This window comes from Bubalus kerabau, chromosome 12 (assembly GCF_029407905.1).
Source record: "Bubalus kerabau isolate K-KA32 ecotype Philippines breed swamp buffalo chromosome 12, PCC_UOA_SB_1v2, whole genome shotgun sequence".
In the NCBI taxonomy this organism is placed as follows: domain Eukaryota; kingdom Metazoa; phylum Chordata; class Mammalia; order Artiodactyla; family Bovidae; genus Bubalus; species Bubalus kerabau.
The window spans coordinates 74,560,904-74,580,919 of NC_073635.1; the positions used below are offsets into that span (position 1 = coordinate 74,560,904).

Genomic DNA, 20,016 nt, shown 5'->3' on the forward strand with positions numbered 1-20,016 from the left:
AAGAAGTGATGGGACCAGATGCCATGATCTTCATTTTCTGAATGTTGAGCTTTAAGCCAACTTTTTCACTCTCCACTTTCACTTTCATCAAGAGGCTCTTTAGTTCTTCTTTGCTTTCTGCCGTAAGGGTATTGTCATCTACATATCTGAGGTTATTGATATTTCTCCCAGCCATTTTGATTCTAGTTTGTGCTTCATCCAGCACAGCGTTTCTCATGATGTACTCTGCATATAACTTAAATAAGCAAGGTGACAACATACAGCCTTGATGTTCTCCTTTCCTGAATTGGAATCAGTCTGTTGTTCCATGTACAGTTCTAACTGTTGCTTCCTGACCTGCATACAGCTTTCTTAGGAGGCAGGTCAGGTGGTCTGGTATTCTCATCTCTTTAAGAATTTTCTACAGTTTGTTGTGATCCACAGAGTCAACAGCTTTGGTATAGTCAATAAAGCAGAAGTAGATGTTTTTATGGAACTCTCTTGTTTTTTCAATGATCCAATGTATGTTGGAAATCTGATCTCTGGTTCCTCTGCCTTTTCTAAGTCCAGCTTGGACATCTGGAAGTTCATGGTTCACATGCTATTGAAGCCTAGCTTGGAGAATTTTGAGCATTACTTTACTAGCATGTGAGATGAGTGCAATTGTGCAACAGTTAAAGCAATCTTTGACATTGCCTTTATTTGGGATTGGAATGAAAACTGACCTTTTCCAGTCCTGTGGCCACTGCTGAGTTTTCCAAATTTGCTGGCATATTGAGTGCAGCACTTTTAAAGCATCATCTTTTAGGATTTGAAATAGATCAACTGGAATTCTATCACCTTCACTAGCTTTGTTCATAGTGATGCTTCCTAAGGGCCACTTACCTTTGCACTCCAGGATGTCTGGTTGTAGGTGAGTGGTCACACCATAGTGATTATCTTGGTCATTAAGATCTTTTTTGTACAGTTCTTCTGTGTATTCTTGCCATCTCTTCTTAATATCTTCTACTTCTGTTAGGTCCATACCATTTCTGTCCTTTATTGTGCTCATCTTTGCATGAAATATTCCCTGGGTATCTGTAATTTTCCTGAAAAGACCTCTAGTCTTTCCCATTCTATTGTTTTCCTCTATTTCTTTGCATTGATCACTGAGGAAGGCTTTCTTATCTCTCCTTGCTATTCTTTGAAACTGTGCATTCTAATGTGTTTATCTCTCCTTTTCTCCTTTGCCTTTCACTTCTCTTTTTCTCAGAGCTATTTGTAAGGCCTCCTCAGACAACCAGTTTGCCTTTTTCATTTATTTTTCTTGGATAGTCTTGATCCCTGCCTCCTGTCTAATGTTACGAACCTCTGTCCATAGTTCTTCAGGCACTCCATCAGATCTAATCCCTTGAATTTATTTCTCACTTTCACTGTATAATCATAAGGGATTTGATTTAGGTCATACCTGAGTAGTCTAGTGGTTTTCCCCTGCTTTCTTCATTTTAAGTCTAAAGTTGGCAATAAGGAGTTTATGATCTGAGCCACAGTCAGCTCCTGGTCTTATTTTTGCTGACTGTATAGAGCTTCTCCATGAGGTCACTAAGAGTCAGACACGACTGAGTGACTTCCCTTTCACTTTTCACTTTCATGCGCTGGAGAAGGAAATGGCAACCCACTCCAGTGTTCTTGCCTGGAGAATCCCAGAGACGGGGGAGCCTGGTGGGCTGCAGTCTATGGGGTCACACAGAGAGGGACACAACTGAAGCGACTTAGCAGCAGGATAGAGCTTCTCCATCTTTGACTGCAAAGAATATAATCAATCTGATTTTGGTATTGACCATCTGGTGATGACCATGTGTAAAGTTGCCATATGATCCTGCAATCCCACTCCTGGGTATATATCCAAAGAAAACTGATTTGAAATGATACATGCACCCTGTGTTCACTGCATTACTATTTACAGTAGTGAAGACATAGAAACAATCTAAATGTCCATCAACAGATAAATGGATAAAGAAGATGTAGTATACACACACACATATATAATGGGATACTGAAAATATACACACACACACACACATGCACATATAATGGAATACTGATCAGCCATAAAAATAATGAAATAATGCAGCATGAAAATTGCAGCAACATGAATGGGCCTAGAGATTATCATACTAAGTGAAGTAAATCAGAAAGAGAAAGACAAACATCATATCACTTACATGTGGAATCTAAAATATGATACAAATAAACTTATCTACAAAACAGAAACAGACTCACAGACCTGTGGTTGCCAAGGGGAAGAAGGGTGGGGGAGGGGTGGACTGGGAGTCTGGGGTGAGCAGATGGAAACTATTATATTGAGAGTGGATAACAAGATCCTACTGCATAGCACAGGGAATGGTATTCCATAGTCTGCAACAAACAATAATGGCATATAATATGAAAAAGAATATATATGCACATATATATTCATATATACATATATAGCAATGGCATACAATATGAAAAGAATATATATGCACATATATATTCATATATGCATATATACATATATAGCATTCCATATATATGAAACTGAATCACTTTGCTGTACAGCAGAAATCAACACAACTATACTAAATCAACTATACATCAATAAAATAAATTTAAAAAGTCTTCATTCAATCTCTTTCTTCTAGTCAATTTTAAAAATAATCATTCCAATTAATTCACAGAGTAAACGCAACTGAGACTTAATCTGTTAAGACATTACTGAATTACTCCTGGAAGCCCTAGTTGCTTGCACAGGCTCACTAAAAGCATTTCCTGTATAATAGAGTAGAAGATTCAACTTTACCTGAATAAACTACTAAGTACCAGTTCAGATCGATCATCTTCGTTTCATTTCCTTGTCTACTAACATTGATGTAGTGTTCATTCGCCCTATGGAATAGGGAAGAGAAAAAAATGCAGTAGATGGAATTAGGTAAAGACAAAAAAAAATTAACCTCAATTTAGGAGACATGGTTTATGGTGGAAAACAATTCCCAGCTCATGGGGCCTGGTGTCCCTCTACCTTATAAAAATTCAACTTGAATCATGAGTTTCAGTTCTCAGACTGTCTACAAGGAAGCTGCTGAGGGTCAGACACGGGGACAGACCATGGGAGGGTCATATTCCACCAGCAAGAACTTTTTCTTCAGGGAAACTCCATGAGGGTTAGAAGAGGAGGCTGAACAAGCTCCACCGCCCTCCCTAGCTCTGTGGGAAGTGGAGCTTCCTGTAGACTTTCAGCACTTTGGGTCAGACCAGGAATCACTCACCAGTCTAAAAGCCACCAATCCTGCAGGACATAGGCAACCTAGGAGCAGGAAACAACAGTCACTCACACACTGATGTTACTGAACCCTCACACCCTGCTCACTAGGATGGGGGACAGAAAGGCTCCAGAACATGGAGACGGTCCTTCTGGCTCAGGTCTGTGCCAAGTCCCACACCCCAGATGACCACAGGACAGGGGAGGGCATGCTGCATTTTAATATCTCCAAAAGACATTGTTCTTTTCCTAGAAGCTCTCTGTCATGTACACACAACACCAGTAAAGCTCACTTATTTAGCTCCCCACAAAAAATGCTTTTCAATGCAAATCCAGATGAACTGCAAATACAGTAATAGTGTAAATGTTGGAGTTTTTCAAATGAAAGAAACTTAACAGGTACTGTGATGGTCGGTTTTCTATGTCAGCTTGGCCAGGGCAGTCTCCAGTGATTCAGTCACTGGTCTAGACATTGCCATGAAGGTATTTTGCGAATGTGGTTCACATTCATCATGAGAATGGAAGTAAAGGGGATCACCCTCAACACTGTGGTGGCCTCATCCAGTCAGTCAGACCTGAAGAGAAAAACCTGAGGCTTCCTGGAGGAGGAAGCAATTCTGCCTCAAGACAGCAGGGTCAGCTCCTGCCTGAGGTTCCAGCCTGCAGGCCTGCCTTCCTGATTTCACACTTACCAAGCTAGATCCCACAGCCTCATGGGCCAGTTCTTTAAATATCTTCATATACATACTAAGAATAATGATAAATAAAGTATAAGTGAAGTGAAGTGAAGTCGCTCAGTTGTGTCTGACTCTTTGCAACCCCATGGACTATAGCCTATCAGGCTTCTCCGTCCATGGGATTTTCCAGACAAGAGTGCTGGAGTGGATTGACATTTCCTTCTCCAGGGGATCTTCCTGACCCAGGAATCGAACCGGTGTCTCCAGCATTGCAGGCAGACACTTTACCGTCTGAGCCACCAGGGAAGCCCATATAAAGTACAAATATATGTAAATACCAAACTGAGGGCACAAACCAAAATAAATGTCCTTATTTACCTGAACTGCGATGTTTACTAGAATAAGCAAAATGATGATAGACCAGTGAGTACCAGCTGTGAAGTAATTCTTGTAAGTCTTACAACCAACTTGTCCCTTTGAATAGTCCTCCAGGGGTAGTTTAACCAGTATATCCTCAGTCTGTGAGGGGAAAAATGGCAGCAAGAGATAAAACATTAAGTAATTAATCCCCAAATATCAAAAGTTCAACAGTAACTTTCATTGCAAAAAGGTGGGGACACACACAAAACTCATATGCTGGCAGGACTGAAAGATAGTCTGTCTTCTAAAGAGAAGGGTGTGGAAATACATAGAAAAACCACATATGCATTTATGCTTGGACCCAGCCATCCTACTCCTAGGAATTCATTAGGGGAAAAAAAAAAAAAAGTCATCTGCATGAGGCTATTCACAGTTGGCTAGTTTTGCTTAAAGTCAATTATGACTCTCAACCCAAGCACACCATACCCAATTCAAGTATAAATGCAGAAGCTTGTTCAAAATAATACACAAAATGATATGGAACTAATATTTAGCTCATAATCTTTTATTTTGTCACTCAATGATGGAAACATAAAACATAACTGAGCCTCAAAATACTAGTCAAATACAGTAAACTGAGCTTGCACAGCAAGTTGGAGTAAGGTGAATCTGGGTAGCAGGGGACAGCATGTGATCAAAATCTATGTGGTTCCTGAATTTCAGAGAGTGATTCCTGAGTGTGGAATGTGAGGGACTAATCTGAACACTTATCAGAATCATCCAGGCTCCTGGGTTTGGATGTCGAGGAGGACCTGTGTATGTATAACCGGAGCAGATTGAAGGCCCACAAGGCCACCAAGAGCAGACGGATCTGGGCATGTTGCAGGATGAGAAACTCACATCGTGGTCCTCTGGGGCTGCATCTTTCATTGACTCTGTGGAGGACTCTTGAGGCTGGTCTGGAGACTTGGAAGATGGTTCAGGCTCCTCAGTCTTCTTCTTTGAAAGGGAGTCAGAATCTATTCTGGATTTCAGGAACTCAGTGTAAGGCCCCTTTTCCACCATTTCACCCTAAAATTAAAAAAAAAAAAACTGAAAGGCATGTATTTGCATTTGTTAATACTAACCTAATATAAATGCTAATCAAGAGAAGTAAACGGATCTTAAGTTATGATTTTTGTAAGAAAGTGATCATTAGGTATGAAATTCTGGAGGACAAATCTAGTTCAGTTCAGCTTGATGTAGAACTGAGCATTTTGTTCTCTGCCAAACCCTGTGTTAGGTGCTGGGGTACATGAAAGAAATATGTTCTCATGTGTTAAAGATGGAGATCATTAACATAAGAAATGGCAGGCAACTCCAGTATTCTTGGAAAATCCCATGGACAAAGGAGCTGTGTGGGCTAGAGTCTACAGGGTTGCAAAGAGTCAGACATGACTGAGCAACTAAACAACAACATGTTTGAGAAATCTGAGCCCCACATTCCTAGGGGAGTGGAGAATCTACACATGGAACTACTTCTAGGGAGGTAGAGGTTGTGCATTTTAATAATCTTTCCCAGAGTAGAACTTCACTTGATAAGTGAGGGATCTGGCCACGGGCCTGTGGAGCAGACAAGGGTTTAGGACACTGTTGCTGAGGCCCAGAGGCAAACAAGCCAAGACTGAAGCATCAACCAACCAGTAAGCCTGAAATATTCTCATTTATCTCCAGTCCACCACCAACCACACTAGGAGTTGTGGATTGAATCGTGGCCCCCCAAAAGTATGTTCAAGCCCTAAACATGACATCTGTGGGTATGACGTTATTTAGATACAGGCTCTTTGCAGATGTAATCAAGTTAAGATAAGGTCAGACTGGAACAGGGTGACCCTACATCCAGTAATACTCATGTCCTTATGAGAAAAGACCCAGACATACACGGGGACAATGGCCACGTGACATCAGAGGCAGAAACCACAGTGCTGCAGTTAGAAGCCAAGGAACGCCAAGGAACACCAAGGTAAGCAGATGAGCACCAGAGGCTGAAGGGAAGGATTCTCTCCCCTGGAGTCTTCAGTGGGAGAATGGCCCTGCCAGTACCTGGATTTGGGACCCATAGCCTCCAGAACAGCGAAATGACAAACTTCTGTTGTTTTAAGTCACCCAGTTTGTGGCACTTTGTTACAGCAGCTCTAGAAACTGACATCCTAGCTTAAGCCCATGCTGCTGTCTCCTCAGCGTTACTAAGACTTGTAACTGCTTCTGCTGTTACCCCTCCAGTGCATCATAGGACTCTCTTAACTCCCACATCAGACCACATCCCTCCTCTGCTCTGGACCATCCAAGGCTTCCATCCCACTTCCGGTCTCCTGCCCATTGCTCAGAGACCAGCTCCCTCCTGTCCCCCTGCTCATTCTCCTCAGACACACTGGTTTTCCTGCTGTTCCTCCAACCTGCCAGGTCAGCTTCTTCCTGAGGACCCCTTGCCTCAGACCCCCTCCCCCCAGGTGACTGTGTGGCCTCCACCTTCATGTCACTCAGACCCCATGAGGCAGCAGCTCCGCAGAGAGGCCAGGATGTCACCCTTTCTGTCACATCCATCCCCATAAGAACAGGAGCCCCATGAAGGCAGGGCCTTGACCTCCTGCTGCACAGGCTCCCACATGGATCGGGCACATAGAGACCTGCACAGGGAGACCAGCAACTGGAGACACCAGCAGAGTGGGCATCTCTGACCCAGGTGCTCGGCTACCCAGCCTCACTTCTGGTGCTAATGGAAGATGTTGTTTAGCAAACTGCATTTGACTATAACATGGTTACAAACGGGTCTTAGTATCTATAATTTCCAAATTAGTATACTTTGACTTAAATCCTGGAAGGGGAAAACAAAATCTTGTATATAATATAGCATTATTATCCTTAACAAATTTCATTAGAACAGTGATGACTCAGTAATTCTATGGTAGCAATTTTATACACTTTAGGGTTAATGTGGCTTAGAGCATAATAGTGACATTTCTATGGTCTTTGAATTCATCCTCAGGGCATGAGTACCACCAGCTCTGGGAAGAAGGGGGCAAAAAACTGAGGGAGAAGAGGGCATTTATCATGAATCCGAGGAGAGTGCTAGCAAGCTCCACAGATTTCTAGAAATTACTTACATTTTCCAATTGCAGAATCTTACTTGCAGCTTTTAGGTACTGCAACTGATGAGTCACTAAAATTGTGACCTTATCTTTCAAGGCTTGGCAAATACACCTACAAATATAAAAGGTATGGCATGCAAAAGCACATTAATGGGGATATACCAAAGTAAAAATTTATACTTTTAAAACATAGTGAGACAAAGACAACACAATAGTAAAAAATCTGTACTTTAAATACCAAATAAATGACAAAATTTAATACAAACATAAATCAATGAATTTGGCAAGGTCTTCAAATTCATCAGCAGCAAACTTGACTCCAGCTCCACTAAAAAATATTCTAAAAAGCAATCCAGTGAAAGAGGCGCCAAGAGCTAACTTCTTTTACCTAAAACTCAGCTAAGCATTTATATATTTCATAAGGAAAAGCAATTGAGCAACACTGAGATTCCAAAACTCAATTGAACTAAAACACTGTTATTTCTATGTGAGAATAGGAAAACAGGAATCCATGTCATATAAAAATGGTACAGGATGCTTGGGGCTGGTGCACTGGGATGACCCAGAGGGATGGTACAGGGAGGGAGGTAGGAGGGGGGTTCATAATGGGGAACATGTGTACACCTGTGGCAGATTCATGTTGACGTATGGAAAAACCAATACAATATTGTAAAGTAATTAGCCTCCAATTAAAAGAAATAAATTTATATTAAAAAAACTAAATTATTTAACTCCTTGAAAAAAATGTGTACATTTTTAGGCAGTTTTCTATGTGATTATTTATGATTTACAATGTACAGATTAACAACAAAAATGAATAGTTTCTTGATAACCTTTGCCAGAGTGCATATTTTAGACCCTTCCCCCCAAATAATATTAGACAGAAAATGAACGCTGGCATGGCCTCAACATTCCCTTCAACATTCCCAGTCCCATTCAGGAAGCAATTCTTCTTTCATTAGGACTGAACACCTTCCAAACACGGAAATGAAAGAATGGAACCCAAATGGCCCAAATGGGAGTGGAAATCAACCAACAAATCAAAAGACATACCAACTCTCTTAGCCAAGACCCCTGTGTGGTCAGACCACCCAAGATGGCTCTTCTCTTGTCCTTTCTACATCCCCTGCCTGACCAGTGCCTCCTTCAACTACACCTCCTCACGTGACTGACCTTCCTATATGCTTGTCCCAGAGCCCAGTGAATGGCTGTTCTAGCTTTAGATCAGAACCCTCCACTATGCTTGTCAAAGGGGCAGAAGGGGCATGACCCTCTGCTGGTTTCCATGGTAACCAACAAGCCAACTGGATGTCAATTCCCCTGAAACTGGTAATTACCTCCTGCCTGTTAAGAGCAACAGCTGCTGCCAAGTTCTGCCGAGGTGTAACCCAACAATCCCCTCAGTGTCCCTCACATTATTAAATGTTTCCTTTCACAGTAACCCCTCAATCTGCTTCTCATTTTAAATGCAGACCCCAAGGGACTCAACCCCAGTTTCATCCTACTGAGTCCACAACTCCTCCAGGAAATTATTGCCTGGGTCCAGGACACTGGTGACCATAGGCAGGGCTCCAGAGAGGTAATCTGGGAGCCCAAGCCCCTCGCAGAGCAAATCTCAGAAACAAGGGCCAGAGCTCGGCCTGTGAGCGAGTCAGATGGAGAGTCTGGAGGCAGCAGGCTGAAGCTCAGTCCTTCTTATGAGACTGACGACGTCAGACAAGCTACTAAACCTCAGTTTCTCCATCTCAAACAACGTCAATGACAACTCACCCACATGTTCTGAGAAATCAAACCATCAATCCACCCAGTAAAGGTCAGCCCCCTTCCCCACTCCTCCCTAACCACAGGCTGTCATGTGCTTTGGACTCAGTACAGAAAAGTCCTAAGTGGACACTCTGGATACTGGGTCTGTGATCAGAGCAAGACCCCAGGATGTAGACACAAACACCACCAATTCATTAAATCCAAAAGGATTCATTTTTACCTTTTGAGATGTAGGAAAACCACTAGACCATTCAGGTATGACCTAAATCAAATCCCTTATGATTATACAGTGGAAGTGAGATAGATTTAAGGGACTATATCTGATAAATAGAGTGCCTGATGAACTATGGATGGAGGTTCGTGACATTATACAGGAAACAGGGATCAAGACCATCCCCATGGAAAAGAAATGCAAAAAAGCAAAATGGCTGTCTGGGGAGGCCTTACAAATAGCTGTGAAAAGAAGAGACACGAAAAGGAAAGATATAAGCATCTGAATGAAGAGTTCTAAAGAAAAGCAAGAAGAGATAAGAAAGCCTTCCTCAGTGATCAGTGCAAAGAAATAAAGGAAAACAACAGAATGGGATGGGAAAGACTAGAGATCTCTTCAAGAAAATTACAGATATCAAGGGAACATTTCATGCAAAGATGGGCTCGATAAAGGACAGAAATGGTATGGACCTAACAGAAGCAGAAGATATTAAGAGGTGGCAAGAATACACAGAAGAACTGTACAAAAAAGATCTTCATGATGAAGATAATCACTATGGTGTGATCACTGACCTAGAGCCAGAAATCCTGGAATGTGAAGTCAAGTGGGCCTTAGAAAGCATCACTATGAACAAAGCTAGTGGAGGTGATGGAATTCCAGTTGAGCTATTTCAAATCCTGAAAGATGATGCTGTGAAAGTGCCGCACTCAATATGCAAGCAAATTTGGAAAACTCAGCAGTGGCCACAGGACTGGAAAAGGTCAGTTTTCATTCCAATCCCAAAGAAAGGAAATACCAAAGAATGCTCAAACCACCACACAATTGCACTCATCTCACACACTAGTAAAGTAATGCTCAAAATTCTCCAAGCCAGGCTTCAGTAATACGTGAACCGTGAACTTCCAGATGTTCAAGCCGGTTTTAGAAAAGGCAGAGGAACCAGAGATCAAAATGCCAACATCGGCTGGGTGATGGAAAAAGCAAGAGAGTTCCAGAAAAACATCTATTTCTGCTTTATTGACTATGCCAAAGCCTTTGACTGTATGGATCACAACAAACTGTGGAAAATTCTTCAAGAGACGGGAATACCAGACCACCTGACCTGCCTTTTGAGAAACCTATATGCAGGTCAGGAAGTAACAGTCAGAACTGGACATGGAACAACAGACTGGTTCCAAATAGGAAAAGGAGTACGTCAAGGCTGTATATTGTCACCCTGCTTATTTAACTTATATGCAGAGTACATCATGAGAAACGCTGGCCTGGAAGAAACACAAGCTGGAATCAAGATTGCTGGGAGAAATATCAATAACCTCAGATATGCAGATGACACCACCCTTATGGCAGAAAGTGAAGAGGAACTAAAAAGCCTCTTGATGAAAGTGAAAGAGGACAGTGAAAAAGTTGGCTTAAAGCTCAACATTCAGAAAACGAAGATCACGGCATCTGATCCCATCACTTCATGGGAAATAGATGGGGAAACAGTGTCAGACTTTATCTTTTGGGGCTCCAAAATCACTGCAGATGGTGATTGCAGCCATGAAATTAAAAGACACTTACTCCTTGGAAGGAAAGTTATGACCAACCTGCGGCTGCTGCTGCTGCTAAGTCACTTCAGTCGTGTCCGACTCTGTGCAACCCCATAGATGGCAGCCCAACAGGCTCCCCTGTCCCTGGGATTCTCTAGGCAAGAACACTGGAATGGGTTGCCATTTCCTTCTCCAATGCATGAAAGTGAAAAGTGAAAGTGAAGTCTCTGAGTAGTGTCCGACTCTTAGCGACCCCATGGACTGCAGCCTACCAGGCTCCTCCATCCATGGGATTTTCCAGGCAAGAGTACCCAACCTCGATAGCATATTGAAAAGCAGAGACATTACTTTGTCAACAAAGGTCCGTCTAGTCAAGGCTATGGTTTTTCCAGTAGTCATGTATGGATGTGAGAGGTGAACTGTGAAGAAAGTTGAGTGCTGAAGAATTGATGTTTTTGATGGTGTTGGAGAAGACTCTTGAGAGTCCCTTGGACTGCAAGGAGATCCAACCAATCGATTCTAAAGGAGATCAGTCCTGGGTGTTCTTTGGAAGGAATGATGCTAAAGCTGAAACTCCAGTACTTTGGCCACCTCATGCGAAGAATTGACTCATTGGAAAAGACTCTGATGCTGGAAGGGATTGGGGGCAGGAGGAGAAGGGGACAACAGAGAATGAGATGGATGGATGGCATCTCTGACTCAATGGACGTGAATTTGAGTGAATTCTGGGAGTTGGTGATGGACAGGGAGGCCTGGCGTGCTGCGATTCATGGGGTGGCAAAGAGTCGGACACGACTGAGCGACTGAACTGAACTAAACTGAGTTCAATGTTTGTAACTAAGTTTCTTGACTGAGCAAGCCCTCTTCAGTCTTAGTACTAAAGCCTTTAATATAACTGTTTTAATTTAGAATTACTTGCCAATTGTCCCTGAAAGTGGTTGTAAATCAAATCTGATGGGCTGCTATGTCCAAGATAGAGCAACCCAAAAGTTGTAAAATGTTTTCTTCCTAATATTCCATCACATATAATGTAATATAAATATAAATAATTCATTTTGATATTTGGCAAAACTAATACAATTATGTAAAGTTTAAAAATAAAATAAAATTAAAAAAAAATTCCAAAGTGACCAATTAAGGGCTTTGAATTTTTTCTAAATAATGCTTTTTATTAAGCATTATTTATTTAGCATTATTATTGAGGACTGTGGAAAGACAGAGGGCACAGGCACTCCCTGGAGGAGCAAGAGGCAAAGGCAGGACCCACATTTCACCTTCCTCCTGTGTCCTGGCACACTGCTCCCTGGCTCTGGGACAGAGGGACCAGTGTGCACAGACAGACAGGGGTATGAAAGGACCCCCCCAGAGCCAGCACAGCTGGACACCAAGTGAGTAAGGGGACGAGCTGGAAAGGCGGATGGGGGCAGACGGCAAAGAAGCCTGTTCTCTGTTTGAGGACCTGGAGCTGTTTCCTGAATGTAGGGTGGGGTGGGGCGCAATGGCCTGTAAAGCGCTGGAGCAGGAGGGTGAGCTGTGTAGACAGGAGGGTAAGCTGTGTAGACAGGAGGGTATGCTGTATAGATGGCAGTGTGGCTTCTGATCAGGACAGACCTGAAGAGCTGATGACCAGGAGGCAAGGGTCTGGTGATGTGGGGCTGAAACACCTCGGGATCCATAGCATGGTGAGACAGCATCAGTTCGCCTAAGGCCTTTCACCTTCTTTAGGTGACAGAACCCACTTAGTGTTCAAGCATAAAGCGGTAAAACTTTAACAACCTGGGATATAGCCTCATGACTGAAGGAAACTCTTAATGTCAAGTAGGAGTGTGATTCATTCACTTTTAATAAAAGCCTCCAGCTGCCACTTCTGCTTCTATTCAGCACTTACTAGCCTGTGTTGAAACTCTCTAAAGCTTGACTCTGCTGACCTTTCCCCAGGCATCTGTCTTAACAAGCTCCACATAGAGACAGGTACCTCAGAGGCAGGAATGAGACTTGGGTGTCCTAGTCTTCCTTATTCGGCTCAGTGTGGTCCTTCCCCTCTCCTGGCTCAGTGTCCTCCTTGTAAACTAAGAGGTCTTGTGCAGGGACATCTGTAAGGGCATCTAACTCAGTGCACACAGCAGGGTGTTAAGTGCAGCTGGAAGGCTCATTGGCTTTAATAGGGTGAACATCAAGGGAACTTACTCTGTGGGGAGATGTGGAGGCTGTTTCAGCAAAAGCAAGTTCATGAGGCTTTCAAGGAGGCCAATCTAGACTCCATCAAAGGCCTCAGTCAGTATATGTTAAGACATATTATACACAGAAAAGCATCGTGGTTTTTCTACTTCAGGGGTTCTATGGCCAAGCAAGAGCCACTGACACCAAATTCCAGAATCACAAATTGAAAGTCAGGATTTAAGAGATTCTAGATAACTAGATTCACGTTCAAGTTAACCCTATATTGTGGGTCTAAGTATTAATTCCACAAGCATCCATGAAGTGACATTAAATGATTGAAGCCATACTCTGATATTGAAGTATGGCTCTGTTAAGTTATTCCTGAATTCTAGGCTTTGCTAAGTATTTTCAGACCTACAGAATAATAAGCATAAGCTAACAGGGCCTTTCCACGGAAAACATTGTACCTTCTAATGTGCCTTAAATGATGAGGGAATGATGGAGGAAAAGAACTGGCAGCCAAGTATCACTCTATGATTTAAAAATCAGATAGCATCCTTCTTTTCCTGGGGTGTGGATCCATCCACAGCATCTGGATCCATCAACTGCAAGTCACAGGTTGGAATCTGCCATCTATCCCTGACTCCCTAAAGCATGGACTCCACTGTGCTCCACACACTAGAAGCACCTGCTGTATTTTACTATCCTGACCTCATAATGATGCAAGATTTCTCTACAATGGATCTTCTTTTGAGGGAATAAAAGGAGAGAAAGACAGCAGCACACAGCGAGCTGAGTCTCCTGGAGCACAAAGGCTTTCCTGAGCTCCTTTCCCTGATCCCTACAGGGCTCTTGGAAAGAAGAAACGATAGAAAACAGGAGCAAACTCACTGCTCGAACAAGTGCCTGCTGACTTCTACATCCACTGCGCTGAGCGGATCGTCCAGGAGGTAGATGTCTGCGTCCTGATACACGGCTCTAGAAAATGTAGAGAGACGTCAGGAGAGGATACTTCACACTCCCTGGGTCTCATCTCTGAATTATGATGGTGTCCAACAATGTCATGTTCATTCCAGGAGCCCAGGGAAAGGGCCAAGACCCTGCTTCACCCAGGCCCACCCGGTGAGCGGGGTCTGCGTGCTCACGTCCACTAGGAGCCACAGAGGAGGAGGGGCGGATGGCAACTAAAACCCCATTTACCTGGCGAGGCTGATCCGGGCTTTCTGCCCTTCACTCATTGGGGTTCCTCCATCTCCTATCACAGTTTGATCTCCTTCCTTCAAATTCTGCAAATTCTATAAGGAGACAGAAAAAGAAAAAAAGAAGAAGATTTAAAATGTGTTCTCCTCGCATCCTAACCTTTCAGCAGCTGTTCTCCCCACGTATTTGATCAATGATAATGGGCTTATTTCATAGTGAATAATGATAACCTTGAACATTAAAACAACAAACCTCTCAGGGTTTTTTTTTTTATCTTTTCTTCATTCTGTAGTTTTTCACAGCATTTATGCATTTGACCATTTTAACAGATATTTATTGAGGACTGACTACATGCTAGGCATTGTTCTGGGCACAGTGAATTCAGCCACGAGGAAACAAAGTCCCTACAGTTTCTTTCCATGTTGAGTGCAAGAACTAAGGACGAAAAGGAAAAGGAAGTCGAATGGAGAGTGAATGGAGAGTGAAGGAGTCCATACTGGGGTGTGAGGACTCTGCTCAGAGGGGTTGTTAGCAGATCTGGGGAGGGGGGCTCCAGCAGACCTGGAGAGGCTGCTCCTCACAGAGGGAGGGGCAGGTGCAGGGGCCACAGGGAGGTGCCCAAGGGGTTCAGGACAAGGAGGCAGGAAAGCAGAGCTGAGTAAGAATGAGGGGAGTGAGGGCAGAGCCAGAGCAGGAGGAGCCCTGGGGTCACTTCAGTAAAGGAGGAAGGGGAGGACTGACAAAGTCTTGGGTTTTTAAGGAGTCACTTCTGTGCTTTGCATAAAACAGGCAGTAAGTGGGGAAGGGAAAGCGTGAATATAAGTAAGGAGGCTACTGGAAAAATCTAGGTGAGAGATGACCATGGTCAGGACCAGAGTGGGAGCAGTGAGAATGGAGAGATGGGGTCACACTCCAGACACATTTGGAAGGTGTCCGTGTTCTGACCACGCAGACTAGGAAAGCAGTCCATGTTTATAATGGTCACATCGTGTATAGAAGAATAGCTGTGCAGCCAGGTCCTGCAGGGCCCCTTCCTACCAGACTCTGCCGCGTGGACACCCGAGGGTAGGGGAGGCCCCAGAACACTGCCCACATTACTGGTCCAATCAGCCCACGTGGCTACAACAAAGCACTGACCCCCAGGGAAAAAGCTGAATATCAGCCGCTGTCCCATCTCTTCTGCAGAGATGCTCAAATGTGGGGAGAAAGAAGGGCTAAGCTTCATCAGTAAGGCAAGGTCATGAAAGAAACACCCAACCCTGGCCTGGGTATCTGGAATCTGATCTGGGCATCAGGGGCTGGATATGATTAAAGTAAAGAGGAAATGCCTGAGATCTGTTTACTCCATACCCCATCTTATACCTTCATCTATCACCTGCTTTTAAAAAAATTCTTCCTTATACACTTCCTCAACTGAGAGGCAGCACAGCACCAAGGACAGGCATGGAGTCTAGAGTCATGCAGAAAGGGTTCTGAACTTGAGCTGAGATGAGCTGCTTGATCCCCCAAGCCTTAGTTTTACCAACTATAAAATGTGGATGTTAATGCTGAAGACACTGATAAAGAATCAATAACTCATATACCCTCTTACATGTGTGCACACACAGGGCTGAAAGACATAAAAATGATTTGCACATGGACTCTGAATAAATGGGAGCTACTATTCTCACTGTTCTACATTTGCTTCCCTCTTCTTTTCTTATACAGTCTCTACACCATTTAATAAAAATCTAGCTCATTCCTGCTAACTTGACATTATTTCTGCAAACACAATCTCCCATTAATAAGAACCCAAGGGAAAGAAACAGAAGCCCATTAAAGGAGCAATTCTGTTTTAACCACATTATTGCAAAATGCTACTCATGTGATACAATCTATGATGTTCAAGCTGTGGTTCAAGCAAAATTACTATTTTCTACTTCCTCAGGAAGAAGGTTTTGGAGTCTTAACTCCTCACCTCTGAAAGTCTGTCCTGGGCTTTTTCTCACAGTGTAGAAGAATACTCGGATGTCCAGACTGGACTCAACAGACTCGAGGGGAGCCCTTTAACACTACTGTTCACGGATTTTTATAACCCAGGACAGTAACATACTGTTTAATCAGTATTTACATTGTTTTTCCTTTTTGCCAAATTACATTCCTCTCTCAAGTAAGTTCAGTTTTCATTATTCATTCACTAATTTCACCTAAATCCCAAGGTAGAGTTAAATGTTTCATTTTGTCATTTGATGTGAAACTCAATGCCATTTCTGAAAACAATCTCTCCTCTGAAGAAAAGATGCAGTATTAAGAAGAAATGTTAAAGCATTCTATTTTCTTTAAATAAAAATGCAAGTCAAATCCAAGTGGAGAGGGAAACCTAGAGACTGAAAAGGCCTGAGGAGGCACAAGCCAAGGGTCAAGGGGGAGACCGCATGTGCAGGCTGCCTCCAGCAGCACTGAAGGAGATTCCTCAGTGAGATGACTAAGGACATGCAAACAGGCACTAGCAGGTCGATGACATTCAGGAATCTGGGTTATTTTTCAGGTGAAATAATGTGATTTTTTTTTTTTTCCCCAAAGGCTTTCCTATCTTTCTGGAGAAGGAAATGGCAATCCACTCCAGCACTCTTGCCTGGAAAATCCCGTGGACGGAGGAGCCTGATAGGCTACAGTCCATGGGGTCGCAAAGATTCGGACACGACTGAGCGACTTCACTTTCACTTCCTATCTTTCAGAGAAAACTAATAATACATTTGCAGATGAACTAATCTGAGGTCTAGGATCTTTTCCAGAATAATCTGGGGTGGGGGTGGGGCTGGCAGAGTTGGAGATGCAGCGAGACTGGCCACCAGCTGCTCCTGGCTGAAGCTGTGGGGGGGGCGGGGGGTACATGAGGGTTCATTACACCATGCTTTCTATTTTTTACAAAGTTTTGCAACTGTCCATTAAAAAAAGAAATTAAAAGTGGACGAGGGAATTCCCTGGTGGTCCAGTGGTTGGGACTCTGTGCTCTCACTGCCAAGGGACCGAGTTCAGTCTGTAGTCAGGGAACTAAGATTGTGGAAGGCGTGTGGCACAGCCCTCCATACCAAAAACAATGAATGAAATTTCACAAAATGAAACAACCACACCACCCCCCACCAAAGTTATTCTGTAAGTGTTGTTATCACATCAGGGTTAAAACAGCAACATATATGCCTGCATATTTACCCAGAAGACCAGCAAATATATTGAGCAACAATAAAAGACTTTTCAAATTAAAAAGAAATTTCAACTAACTTTAGAGTTTAAACCAACATTATCACTATTTGAAAATTGAGTATATGCAGCTCAAAAGTCATTATTCACCTTTTCCAAAGCACACGCCTTTATTACTTCTTTATATCTGTCTTCTTCATATTTCTTCCCAAATAAAATGTTACTCCTCACAGTTCCTGGAAACACCCAGGGCTGCTGAGAAACATACGCAATCCTCCCGTGGACGTTGACATTCCCCTGGATCAAGGAAAGCTCCCCCAGCAAAGCGCTTAACAGTGATGACTGAAACAGATGGTAACACACAAATGAACAGGCAGCACTCAGGATGGAACATGCCCCGCAGCACAGCTGACCCCACCCTGGTGCTTGATACACAATAGAACCCTTTCTTTCAGAACAGGATAAAGTACTGGTCTGGTGATTGTGATGAAAAAAAAAAAAAATAATAATAATACCATTGGTCAAGGTAAACTAAAGGTTGATAAGGAATATGAATAGTATAACAATCTATGCTGCCTGAGTTTCCCCCAAATGAAGTGCTCTACTCAGCAAAGACTAATTAAGAATCTTTAACATCTTTTTCTAGTAGACCAGCCCCACAGGATGTGTAGTTCATATATCTGATGTTTAATGCAGTTGTTCCTACATCTGGGATATCCTTTATTTGACAAATACTTGTTCTTAAAAAGCTATGTGTACGGAATTCCCTGGTGGTCCAGAGGCTGGGACTCTGAGGTCCCAGTGCAGGGGCTGGAGTTCAATCCCTGGTCAGGGAACTAGACCTCACATGCTGCAACTAAGATCTCATGCAGTCAAATAAACAAATATTTTATTTTTTTAAGCTATGTGTAAAGAATATATCCAAAGATGATGAATTAAACTATGAAGTGAGTTGTGTCTGCAGAGCAAAAGTCCATGATAAAGGAAATCATCACCCTTTCGTGTACATATCCCACATTTAGGTTTCTGTATGTTGTTGCACAAAACACATGAGACTAAGTCAACGTGCAAATTTCAAATTTTTTACAACACATAGACGTGGTGTGTCTGTGTCCACACATCAGAGCGCTCATTGCCCTGGGCTGAAATAACCTGCCTGTGTATCTGTCTCATCCCAGAACCTGGTTGCTCTGGAGCAGAGGCATCGAGCCCTGGCTCATGTCTGTACCTTTAGCTCCAGCACGTGGCTGCACATTCACTACATGTGCACTGATAGGATCAAGTCAAGTCACGTGAGGAAATGCTCAGAGCTTCCTGGAAGAACCTGCACCACCTCCAGACTTCTGGGAGGGGCCACTGTGACAAAAAGAAAATCCCCATTGTCTCCATCCATTCTGAACAGCTGTCACATCAATAATTTACTTCACTGAGATGTTCAGTGCTTGACAAGTGGTTCCCAACTGGGCAATGTGAAGCACCGAGAAGGAAAACACAGTGTGCATTTATTCAGATTTATTTGCCACAAAACCTTCTTGCAAAATGAATGCTCCAGAGAATACACCTAGAGAAACACTGTTCTAGACACACTGAATTCAAACTGAGTCACACTCAGCTCTGGGCTCCTCTCTGAGAATATAACTGGGGCTGTTATCAAGCTGCCAAAACCCATCAGAACATACCTTTCCTGCGCCCACAGGTCCGACCACAGCTAACAGTTCACCGGGTCTGACAGTAAAGGAAAGGCCTTGTAGGGTTGGGGTTCCTGATTTCTGCAAATGAAAGTTACAAAAATGTACCCATTTCAATAAAGTAATACAAATTACTTCAAATAGTGGGGAAAATACCATAAGAGTCATTGAAATGCTAACATAGCCCACATTTTTCTCATTTTAAGACACTATGTTCTATTTCCAGTTTTTTAAGGAATCTCCACACTGTCCTGGAGAAGGCAATGGCACCCCACTCCAGTACTCTTGCCTGGAAAATCCCATGGACAGAGGAACCTGGTAGGCTCCAGTCCATGGGGTCACTAAGAGTTGGGCACGACTGAGAGACTTCACTTTCACTTTTCACTTTCACACATTGGAGAAGGAAATGGCAGCCCACTCCAGTGTTCTTGCCTGGAGAATCCCAGGGACGGGGGAGCCTGGTGGGCTGCCGTCTATGGGGTCACACAGAGTCGGACACGACTGAAGCGACTTAGCAGCAGCAGCAGTAGCAGCCACACTGTTCTCCATAGTGGCTGTACTAGTTTGCATTCCCGCCAACAGTGTAAGAGGGTTCCCTTTTCTCCACACCCTCTCCAGCATTTATTGTTTGTAGACTTTTGGATCGCAGCCATTCTGACTGGCGTGAAATGGTACCTCATTGTGGTTTTGATTTGCATTTCTCTGATAATGAGTGATGTTGAGCATCTTTTCATGTGTTTGTTAGCCATCTGTGTGTCTTCTTTGGAGAAATGTCTATTTAGTTCTTTGGCCCATTTTTTGACTGAGTCATTTATTTTTCTGGAATTGAGCTGTAGGAGTTGCTTGTATATTTTTGAGAT

At 43.2% G+C, this 20,016-nt stretch overlaps 1 protein-coding gene across 1 annotated transcript in view; it reads right to left on the reverse strand.

The window, feature by feature from the left end:
• Positions 1-20,016, reverse strand: part of LOC129624660 (ATP-binding cassette sub-family C member 4-like) — a 123,735-nt gene that overhangs the window by 59,674 nt on the left and 44,045 nt on the right. Inside the window, exons 10-18 of the mRNA XM_055542817.1 lie at positions 19,148-19,237; positions 17,619-17,810; positions 14,289-14,383; positions 13,980-14,066; positions 7,440-7,536; positions 5,197-5,367; positions 4,315-4,455; positions 3,267-3,304; positions 2,801-2,886 (exon numbers count right to left, since the gene is read on the reverse strand). Of these exons, the coding sequence (XP_055398792.1) occupies positions 2,801-2,886; positions 3,267-3,304; positions 4,315-4,455; positions 5,197-5,367; positions 7,440-7,536; positions 13,980-14,066; positions 14,289-14,383; positions 17,619-17,810; positions 19,148-19,237 (997 nt within the window). The remainder of the gene's footprint in view (positions 1-2,800; positions 2,887-3,266; positions 3,305-4,314; positions 4,456-5,196; positions 5,368-7,439; positions 7,537-13,979; positions 14,067-14,288; positions 14,384-17,618; positions 17,811-19,147; positions 19,238-20,016) is intronic.